Raw genomic sequence first — 11,831 nt, 5'->3', positions numbered from 1 at the left:
GGCGTGCCTGGCGTAAACGGTTACCGTGGAGAAATGGGGAACGCTGGCCCAAGAGGACCTCCGGGTCCGGATGGAAATCCTGGAGCCGAGGGAACAGTGGGACCACAAGGAGAAGTAGGCTCAAATGGTACCGTATCATAACACATTTTTAATTTCAATGTATATTTTCAAACATTTGTAGTGTTTTGAACTATTTGTTACCAATTAAATTATATCCTTTATTCCAGGCCTTACCGGTAAATCTGGGCCACCTGGATTAAAAGGGACTCAAGGAACGTATAGCCTAGTGAATGCCTGGAACCAACATCGTGCATTTTCTGTAGCGTTAACATCAAATATTGTTGCAAACGATGGAAATATGATAATCATATGGGATCATGAGTTTTCTAATGTAGGCGGTGATTTTGATATGAAAACAGGCATTTTTAATGTGACAGTACCAGGTATGAAATAGGCTTACTGCATGAAAAGTAGTCTAAAGCCGATACACACTGCGTCAACCGACGGTCGGCCAGCGCGATTCCATGAAGACTGCAACGCGATGCGTACATCGGATTGTTTTTAGCGACGATTTTGCTCAACTTCCACTGATTCAGCAGACGGCGTAAAGTTGTCAAACCCTAAACAGAATGGAGATGGATTCGTCGGCGAAGTAGCCGACCGTAGACCGACGCAATGTGTGACCGAGGCTTTGTGTAATGTAATTGAATGTCTTTTAATAGGATTGTAATAAATCAATTAATATTAATCATTATGATGATGATAATGACGATGGTGGTGGTGGTGGTAATGATGATGGTTAATGACGACGATGATTGTGACGGTGATGGTGAAGACGATTAATGATGATGATGATGATAATGATAATGATGATGATGATGATGATAGCGATAATGATAATAATATTGATGATGACGATAATGACAACGTACCATGATTACCATGATGATGATTATATGGACTTATGTTCTTTTTGGCAGGCACATATTTCTTTTCTTTCTACGTCTCCAAAACTTCTCGGCAGAATTACCCTCTTGTACAGCTTGTAAAAAACGGTAACAGTGTTTTCTTGTTAATCAAATTCACAATAGTTTAAAATTGCGGTGCACCACGTGAACAGTTCTGTAAAGAACTGATGTGTTGAGCATATCTGAACGTTTCGAATAGGTTGCTCTATTGGTCTTTAAGAGAATTAAGGCATTCTTCGAAAATTAGGGAGAGAATAATCGTATATCTGGATTCTTGTTTTGTAGGTGAACGAGTTATCGGTGCCATTGATTATGGACCTAATGACAGCGAAGACTCGAGTGGTAATAGCGTGATATTATCATTGAGTATGAATGACCTCATCTGGATGATTTTAGGTGATGAAAGAGAACTTTCAAGCACACCATACAAGTTGACAACTTTCTCTGGATTCCTCATATTTCCGATGCCAATTTGATTTCGATTGTAGTATGCAAACTATGAATATTTAACTATTACTCTAAGAATTCCATATTGATATGTACATCTATATGTATGCATATACATATACATATATAGGCCTATATAATTATATATATGTATATTATATATATATTGTTGGATAAGTTAACATTCCTCTAAAGTGTCTGTATGTTTGCAATTACACACCTGTTTTTATATAGGCCTATTCATCATTGAACGAATGAATAAATTAAAGAAATTGCTTTTTGTTTTTATTGAAACTACAGTAGTACTGGTAATACAAGTTTTAAAAATGTATTTAAATGTAAAAATGAAAATAACAATAATTTTGTAAAGATGAAAGATAACATTTTTAAAAATCTACTTTATCTTTATCGTCTTTATTATGATTACAACAGTAATGATACGATGGTGATGAAAAAGAAGATTATGTTGATGATGGTGTTGACTGTGATGATGATGATGACGATGATGATAATGACTGTAGACGACAACGATGACGAAGATGCAGGGTGAAGTCATTTAATTGGATGTCAAGATTAACGTCTGTGAGTTTAGGTTCATAGAGTACAGTTATTTTGCTTCTTACGTTATGTCTTATCAATGTCAGTGATGCATCACGTGTTCTCTATCAGATAGAAATATAACGAAAAAAACCAATATAATAAACTTAATCAGAAGATGGACAAAAAATACGAAAGCGAAAGAATCAATAAATGTTACCTAAATTTTGAAGGCTGGTAAAATATATAAAATTGATGGCAATTACTTATCCAAGACATTACCTGCATGTGTTGATTTCAATCTCAAGGTGGATACATTTTTTAGCAATAAGTTGAGTAACTATAAAGTGACTAAACCTAACTTTGTACCATACTGGGAAAAGAGGAAATATTTCCTCATAGATTTTGGAAACGATAGATGTAATTTCCATCTTTAAAAGAGGTAGGTGAAGGTCAACCAGTACAGGCCAAAGTGCTCGTCTCTCTTTGCGTTTGAGCCAGAGTGTGCCCGCTGTGAGAGGGTCGCAACTCCTCTTATCATCTAAAAAAAATGCCGGTACCCATTCATACTCATCAACATGTTTGATAAAGTGGCTTGCACAAAGGCAAAAGCAAATAGCAAAGCGAGGATTGAACTCCCGCCGACTACGACGACGTAAAGAATCAGAGACACAACCCTTGCGCAAACCGCTTTCTATATACAGTAAACTCCTCCATATAAGACATTTAGAATGTAATATTAAATATTAACATACAATCATCTTCTTAAAAATACGAACGTTTCGAGACTAAACCAAGTATACAGCCGGGGTTTTTTTTAACTGGTGTTGAATGAAATAGCCTGTTGTGTGCTTTGTAAATCAAAATTATAATTTTTCATTTTACACATTTGAAGAAACATTATTTTTCATTCCACAGTTACATTGTTTTTTCTAACTATTTCTTTATTCTTTGGATTAAATACTCTATTTTATTTCTTTGTTAAAGTGTACATGTAATATACCTGACTTGGTCAGTGGTGGCACCTGTTGGGGGCCAGGATCCCCGTCGGGGAGATCTCCCTTTCCCTTTCTCCGTCATCCAAAAAACCACAATTAGTCTGGGTGAAAAAAAATTAAATGTATTTTCTACATATTAGTAGACTATCTACATATAAAATTGATTAAATAAGCTATTGTATCTAAATTGTAATATTTTTTGTAGCCTCGCTCCCTGGATCACTTTCGAAACATTTGAGGAATACCCGACTACGCCCACCTTTTCCTCGTCGGGGACATTGGCCCACCCGTCGGTCAATATATGAAAATACAAATATCTGTCTCTTATACACATCTAGATGTGTATCCTGGAGCGACCCCTGAACTTTGCAAATGATTTAATCAAAGATAAAATGAATTGCAAAAATAAGTGATTAGGCCTAGGTTACATTATTTTATTATTTATGCTTGGTTGAGACATAACAGCAGCTAGTTAACATATTTTAAATATTGACCTAAAAACTTAAATCCATTTCTGGGTCAATCAATCGATATTCGGGAAAAGAAGAAACCCGGAAAATGTTGTAAACTTGTAGTGACTGCTATAAACTTCCTTGCCATCATACAGTAACAGCCAAACAGCATCACCTTTGGATAGGTTCAGTATTACACTGTTACCAGCAGAATCTTCACTGTCATTCGGTCCGTAATCAATTACACCAATCACGTGATCACCTATTAAAGACATTATATAAAAATAATTAAGATTTTAATTAAGATAATATATTGAAAAACAATGCTGTGTTAAACAGTGGCTGCATCTCGGTAAAGATACAAATTTGATAAGTAACAGCTAGATGTAAACGTAAGGAAACAGCCAAATAGAACCATAGAGCTTCCGGACAACACTAGTCTTTCCTCAGTGGCGAGTTAGTGAAAGTAAAAAAAGCCACATAACCAACTTATCACCTTTACAACATTGGTTCTTTATTTGAGCACTGTTTCTACCATTATTTGGTTATCATTTAAATCTAAATCAATGTTACTGAGTAGCACTGAGGTGTATATAATTATATAAATAACTAAAATAGTTTTTATCAATTGTTTGAAAAAGGGTTCCCTCGACAGTAATATTTAAATTAGTATCAATATATAATTTATATTCAGTTACGTTTATGATGAGTGGTATGGTTTTCTGGTAGGTAGGATATCCATATACCTGACAGCAAAAAAGAGCCTGCGCACAAGATACGTATTTGACATCTAGTCTAATTTTAAGACAGCTTGCATCATTTCCTCCCTATAATGCATGTTAGCTGTATACCCTAATTCACAGGGGCATTATGAATCTGTTTATAATGGGTGATGTGATATCCGAACACATTTTGAAGTCACAATCTCTTATTGATTTTATAATGATAAAATATACAGTGTGGAGGTTTGTAAGACGTTTGCCTTCCAATCCTAGTGCCCTGAGTTTAAACACCTGGAGAAAGGCCTATCATTCTTATTCAATTTTATAGACTTAGTTTACTATAGGATCGTTGAATCCTGAAATTGACGAGCGTATTGGTTGTGGACGTGAAGGATATTTTCTAAATATAAAAATGTAATTATGGAATGGTCTACCTACTCAAAAGCGATTAAGTCATCGAATTTACTTATTCTACTCACAAGTCATACAGATAAACTTCATTTGTGAAATAAATTACATGGATTCGTCTTACCATTTTTAATAAGTTGAACAAGAGGGAAGTTTTGCCGAGATGACTTGTAAACATGTATAGTAAAGAAGTAGGTACCTGAAAAGTAAAAAAAAATAAAATGAAACCTGACGCAATAAGAAAGTAAACAATAATAACAATTTAAATGCATTTTTTTGACACACTTTGTGCGTTTTACAATTCCAATGTTATAATTCTGTTTAATAAATAACATGGCCTTATTGAATATTTTGCATGTTGCATGTACTCAGTTAGAAATAATCATAAGGTCAAGTATGCGCCAAAGTCGAATTAAAAGTGGCTGTGAAAACTGTTCAAGTTAGAAAAAATTCGAGTAATTTAAAGCCAATTATTATTCGAGTGTGCTTGATTTTCCATTTTCAGAGTAGTGACTATTTTTCAAATGTACAAAATATATTAATTGTGTAGATACTTAATTAAAGTTCACGTATCATTGTGCCAAACTCAGTACGCTGTAGTATTTATTGTAGTTGAATTTGGCAATGAGAGAAACTACATTCAGAAACTATATATAGAACGTTTAATCAATGGAAAGAATCGTGATTGATCAGTTGGCTATGCTGTGAAGATTGATGGTAAACTAATAGATCTGTACTAATAGAATCACATAAGTTGACGGTCTTTGTGAGAAGTAATTTAATACCGTAACATAGTGATCGTATATTATTTGGAAAACCACTTCTCTTGATATCGGGTTTATATGAAAATCAATTGATAACATGATTGACACGTGAATTACAGTATGATATACTTGGTTTTTTCTTCTTTTTTTTCAGAATCATTAACAACATTTTATTACTGAAAGTATAGGAAATACACAGTGGCATGGTAATTCAACATTGATGAGATGTCGACGTATGCACAGACATGGCGAGTTTTACTTGGCAACGATGTGATATTCATGTATACTTACCCGGTACAGTAATGTTAAATATACCAGTAGACATGTTGAAATCCCCGCCAACGTTAGTAAATTCATGATTCCACATGATGATCATATGTCCATTTGTTGCTGTTAAACTGGACGTCCTGGCAACAGAAAATGCTCGTTGGTACACCATAGCTTTTGTGCAATCACAGTTACCAGGCAATCCCCTCAACCCTGGAGGGCCAGGTTTACCACTAGTTCCTGTTAAGTAAGCATTTCCACCAAATGGGTAGTTAGTTTAAGAGATGATTTTTAATATTTTATGTGATTAAAAATTCATCCAAAACGCTTATTAAGAAGTTGGTGTCGACTACATCACACCTTTAATAATTACAATTAAAACAAAAACAAAAACGTTATTATAACGTTCATAAATTGTGTGAACATGTTGTTTAGGTAAAAATCGTTTGCCCAAAATTGTAGCAACATTCGTAAGGTTATGTAGTCCAAATAAGTTATTAATACGTATTTATGGATCGAAAAAATAAAAAAAAACAAAACAAAACAAAACAAAAACACGTTTTGAATAGCAATCTGCAGCGTTAATATAACATAAAATTGTTATCCTCGAAATTATCGTCGTTAAATATTATACAATATTATGGTGTTGTAAATAATAACATTCATTTTTATTTCACTTACCACGGAAGCCTTTTGGCCCGACTATTCCGTCTTGTCCTGAAATGCCTGACCTTCCTTGTGGCCCCAGTTGACCACGTGGTCCCATCGGACCAGGATCACCACGTGAACCATGGGCTCCAGGTGCACCAGGTATTCCTGCGTCCCCTGTTTTGTAAGCATTTAAAGTTACACCAAGTAAATATATGCGCCATCTGTACACCTAACAAATCGTAGAGGTTTTCTTTCAAAGGACTTTCATAAATAAGACAAATGTATACTTTATTTAAGACCAATATATGAAAATACAATTGATATACAATAATACATTAATGTTTAAAATCGATGAATTAGAGTAATACTCTATCCAATAGAATGATAAGTTTAAAAAATACAAATAAAATAATAATAAAAATATTTTAAAAACTGACATATTATAGTAATTCTGCGTGCAAATGATATAGTTATTTAAGGTTTACAGAATATTGAAATTTAAGAACAATTGAAATGCGCACAGATATGTACCACATGGACAATAACACAATATTTCCTATGATGTACACTGACTTTGTTTCCTCAGGTTACCGTAACAGTTAAGATAGATACAGTATATATGACGTTTATAAAGTATTGCCAAATGTAGGTTAATAGATGCATTAAATAAATTTAAAAGTCGAGTCTTGTCGTAAATGGATTAAATCACTTGTTTTCGGTTCAGAATCGTGGAGGAAGGAATGGCTGTGAAGATCAGGTAGAAATTTGTATGTAAAAGAAGTAAAATGAATCTTTGTAATATATTTCTGACATTTATGTTTCCACCTTTTCTTAGACTTGGCATCATTCTTTAAGATAGTCATTATTTTTATTGTCTATGGGAAAATGAATGTTTTTTGGAAAACAGTAAATAGTAAATCTTTTCATGAGGCTCCAAAATTTGGTGAGGGTGGGGACGTGAAACTAGCAATCAATTTTTTTGGGCCTAATCCACCGATGAGAGAGCAGCTTAAGCTCAGTCGGCTAACCTGGTGGTAGCCGCTGTGTGTGCGCTGAACCGTGGAGATCTCTAGGTCCCCGGTTCAATTCCCATCGCTGCCTCTCCTTGTGTTTCAGCTAGAGGGCTGAAATACAAGTGATAATAGCGCACCGTCTTTCGGATGAAACGTTTAAGCTGTTGGTCCTGTGTGCATTATGGCACATGTGCACGTTGAACGCAGTACACTCTTCGGAAATGTGTAGGGGATTGTCTCCCGGTGTACTACCCAATCACCACCAGAAGGACCCCACTGGAAATAAGTCTTCTTCTACACTTTCGTGGGCTATCCTTGGTGTTTACACCGAACAAATCCAATTCAATCCAATCCATATTATAGTGATTAGCATATTCTTTGACCTCACTTAACAAATTATTGAAAAAGAGTAGGTCATGCATATCGTTATCCCATCATAGGTAAATCATCCGTTGTAGCTCTTATCTAAATGCCTTTATTATCTTTTTAAAAAAATTAAACAATAAATTGACCTCAGCGCAACTTTGAGAAACATTTATTAGTTAGAAACATTCACATTCTATGAAAGGAAGGAATGGATGAATGATTTTTTTTTTTATTTATGGCAACTTATTTTAATATTACAGTACTATATTCATCATTTTATTTTTAATGGTTATAGTCTTAGTACGTGTTTTTTACTCTTTCCAAATTTTAGCTGTAGGCCTACCATCTGTTTTTAGCCCTTTTTCGTCTAATCTGTTGAATGTGTATTTTTATCAGGGTTAAAACGACTTTAGGAGTGCCAGTATGTCCACATCAACATAGTCATTACAGGCATGCGTCCTATTAATAAATTTTAATTAATTAAAATAATTTACTTAATGGAATTGTTTAGCATGACGGACAACATATTTTTTAAATTAGGGTGGTTTTTTTTTCTCTCTCTTACCTGGCATTCCTGTTAGTCCTCGTTCTCCTTTTTGCCCATCTGCGCCCGGTCTGCCCATAAGACCAGGTGCGCCATTGTTTCCGTTATTTCCAGGTGGGCCTGCGTAGCCCATCGGCCCTTGGGGACCAGGGTAACCAGGATTTCCAGTGGTACCTGTTGGTCCAGGCGATCCAGGGGGACCTGGAACTGGGATGTGATAATAAAATGGACGATTATCCGCCGGCGGCGGAGGTCTATGTGTTATCCCCGAACCCCCTGCCGGAGTATCTGGAGTTGGTACAGGCCTATTTGGAACGTCTATTTTTGGCATTTCAGTAGAAGTGGTAGGACCACTCACTTGGTCTGTATCAGGATTCAAGTTATTATCAATTTCTTCTGTTAATGTAATGTTCACCGATTGTGTTTCGTCGCTAGATCCAGGTACTGGCACAGTAGGAATTTCAGGATTGGTGTCAGTAGCTGCGTACATGCCTGCTATAACGGCAGCAAAAACTAAACATAAACTGAAACATCGAAATGATTTCATTTTACTACTTTAAAAATCCAAAAAATGTGTTCAAACTGAAAGCTTGCTATAAAATATAAAGCAAGTTGACTGGAAGTTCACAGTAGTACTGAAGATGTCACCATCAGATTCCAAATTCTGTTGTTGCGGTGTAGTGTTGTCCTTGCTCGACTAGACAGTTTCGTTTCCTTTTGGTTTAGTGGGAAAGGCCATACTTCCATAAATCGTTCCTTATCACATCCTGATCTGATTTCTACGTTGAGGTCAACTTTCAACGCTTTATAAAAGTCAAGGTTTGGTAAACAGTTTTCTCTGTTTATTTATCCAACAAAAAGGAAGTAGGACACGTGGTATTAAAATGGGATTGACAGTGCATCAGAAAAGAATTACATAATATGTAGGCCTATGCAACATTTACTTGGTTTTCAACATGTCGATAATATACGTGGAAAATGGAACGTGATATAATAAAATCTACAGGCTATGCTGGTTACTTTAATAGGCATACATCATACATCCTGACCATTCCCTGCTGCTGTAATAGTATAATATATAATTTATTAGTCTAAAAATAATGAACGTTTATGAGAGTGCAATGGAAATAATTTTATTCATGCGTTAAGTTGAATGGAACAGTGGAATTTCCCATGGAATATTCTTCCAGTTTCACGAATACAAAACATTCATTAGGCCCATTCGTTATATAACACACCAAAATAAATCCTCGTCATTTGATATTTTAAGAAAAAAATTGTTGTGTGTTTACCTTTATTATGAATGGAACAGTCCATCTTCTTTAAACCAATGAAAACATTATATTCGGTGGAGGCACGCAATGGGACAAAACGAATGGAACACAAAATAAAGGCACTGATAGAACTTTGAGTGACGACATGATGTAAATAACCAACGTCACGTGATCCGAAATTCACTAATCAAATTACAAGGATCAATTTAGATGCGTTGTAAAAGAAATAAAATTATATATTTATAAACTGAAATACGTTAATTTTTTTTTCAAACAATTTACAAAACTTTTCAGCTCCAGACAACCCTTTTAAATGTTGTACTGCACTGAAAACTAATCTTTTACTACTAATTCAGCATACTTATGATGTTTTATGATGTTTATCAAGCTAGTACATGTGTATTTGATATTTTTCCGTTCTTAGTACTAAAATAATGTTTTATGTTATTGTTATAAGCTAAGGCAAGGGAGGAACAAAGCGGGAAGATGGCAAACAAAATATATATACACACACAAGACTTTGCATTATGTTAAACCTGGTATGGAATTTTAGAGGAGTCACTATAACTACGAGATTTTTGAAGTGTAAAAAAAAATACAATTCATGGCACTGTCCGCATCAAATTTTAAGTGTGACAAACTTGTGTGATAGGCCTATGCCTATATATGGGCATGATGAAATGATGTCATTACATCAAAATTCAAAATATGGGCATATCACAGTTTTTAATAAAATTGTTGAGTGTGGACAGAGCTCGTAATTCGGAAGTTCCGGATGACGATTAACAAACGGTAACTTTTTAAAAATTTAAACTCGATGTGGAATAGGAAGTATGAGACTTCTCTTCAGACCTGCCTTGGATTGCCTTGATCATAGCGCCCCGGTGTCAACCACCATTGAGCATGCTCATAAAAGAAAACAGAAATTCGGGTGGCAAACTACTTTATTTGGTGGTGTCTATTTTAAAATGAAACGACGACAAACATAATGCGCAGTACAACATTTTTTTTGTAAAAACCAGTTTTAAAAGAATGTCATATTTTATACGTTTGGAGTATGATGACAATAATGTAGGCCAGTTTTGTGTTTACTTGAACCAGCGGGAAAGGCATTTATTATTTAGCGAAAAGCCATTGTTTTGTTTTTTTTATTTTGTTTTTTTTTTCTTTCGTCCATCACCCTCGCTACTAACATTGCAGCCCTAGTTCGAGTCTTGCTGACCTCGCGTTGGTTCCCATATTTTTATTTATTTATTTATTTGTTTGTTTGTTTGTGTGTTTATTTATTTATTTATTTATCTATCTATCTATCTATCTATCTATCTATCTATCTATCTATCTATCTCTCTATTTATTTATTTATTTATTTATTTATTTATTCATTCATTTATTTATTTATTTATTCATTTATTCATTTATTCATTTATTCATTTATTCATTTATTCATTTATTCATTTATTCATTTATTCATTTATTCATTTATTCATTTATTCATTTATTCATTTATTCATTCATTCATTCATTTATTTATTTATTTATTTATCTTATTTCTTTTTTTATTTATTTTTTTTAAATTTTTTATAGCAAAAAACCATTGTTTTCTTTTCTGATGTTTGTGTTCCTTTCTTCTATACACATCACTAGAGTCGCTACTAGCAATGCAGCCCATTTGGAGTCTTGCTGACCTCGTGTTGGTTCCCATATTTTTATTTATTTATTTATGTATTTTATTTTATTTTATCTTATTTTATTTTATTTTATTTTATTTTATTTTATTTTATTTTATTTTATTTTATTTTATTTTATTTTATTTTATTTTATTTTATTTTTTTATTTTATTTTTTTTTTATTTCATTTATTTGTTTTATTTCATTTTTTTTATTTTTTAACTTTGTAATTTCAACACCATTTCTCATTGTGTTATTGAGGAAGCCATATGTTCTGTTTTCAGACATGTGTTTATCTCATCTTTAAGTGCCTAAAGCTAGCTGTTTACACTATCAAATTTCATTTTTAAAAAGCGTCACATAAAATGTGATGGAAAATACCTCCTTGAAAATACTAAGAGTTGAACACGTTTAACTTGTTCTGGTACAATTTGATAGTATGTGATATAACGTTATCGTACACATATGGGCACATTACATTTTTTTGTCATATAATTTGATAGTGTAGACAAAGCTTAAATAATTATCTTAAGTCCGCCCTCATCCTGGTTGAGTCTAAACACCAAAGACCTTATATAAACAGGTTACCATATAAACACACTGACACGTTACGTTCTGCGCATTTTATAGCATATGGCAGCGTGTCGTCATGTCCAAATATAGAACAGCTTTGAGAAACAGGAGTGTGTTAGCGGTGTCACGGTTTAGTAGTGGCCAAGGCTGGCCGAACTTCAATTTTTGATTTATTTATTA

General features: G+C 33.9%; 2 protein-coding genes across 2 annotated transcripts; one reads left to right on the top strand and one right to left on the bottom strand.

The window, feature by feature from the left end:
* The first annotated feature begins 6 nt into the window (after window positions 1–6).
* Window positions 7–1,691, top strand: LOC117112292 (C1q-related factor-like). Its single transcript, XM_033255359.1, has 4 exons — window positions 7–127; window positions 228–443; window positions 981–1,055; window positions 1,254–1,691. Exons 1-4 carry the CDS (start codon window positions 34–36, stop codon window positions 1,442–1,444), a joined length of 576 nt encoding a protein of 191 aa, XP_033111250.1. The 5' UTR covers window positions 7–33; the 3' UTR covers window positions 1,445–1,691.
* A 1,672-nt stretch (window positions 1,692–3,363) lies between these two features.
* LOC117112293 (complement C1q subcomponent subunit C-like) lies at window positions 3,364–8,910 on the bottom strand. The gene is made up of 5 exons (XM_033255361.1): window positions 8,159–8,910; window positions 6,245–6,388; window positions 5,588–5,803; window positions 4,657–4,731; window positions 3,364–3,664 (listed from the first exon to the last, which is right to left on the bottom strand). Exons 1-5 carry the CDS (start codon window positions 8,682–8,684, stop codon window positions 3,474–3,476), a joined length of 1,152 nt encoding a protein of 383 aa, XP_033111252.1. The 5' UTR covers window positions 8,685–8,910; the 3' UTR covers window positions 3,364–3,473.
* Window positions 8,911–11,831: the final 2,921 nt, after the last annotated feature.

The sequence above is a fragment of the Anneissia japonica genome, unplaced genomic scaffold (assembly GCF_011630105.1).
Source record: "Anneissia japonica isolate Jap-2015-1 unplaced genomic scaffold, ASM1163010v1 scaffold1709_len327053_cov138, whole genome shotgun sequence".
In the NCBI taxonomy this organism is placed as follows: Eukaryota; Metazoa; Echinodermata; class Crinoidea; order Comatulida; family Comatulidae; genus Anneissia; species Anneissia japonica.
The sequence above is the reverse complement of the archived record's forward strand: the minus strand, read 5'-3'. Positions and strand labels throughout refer to the sequence as shown.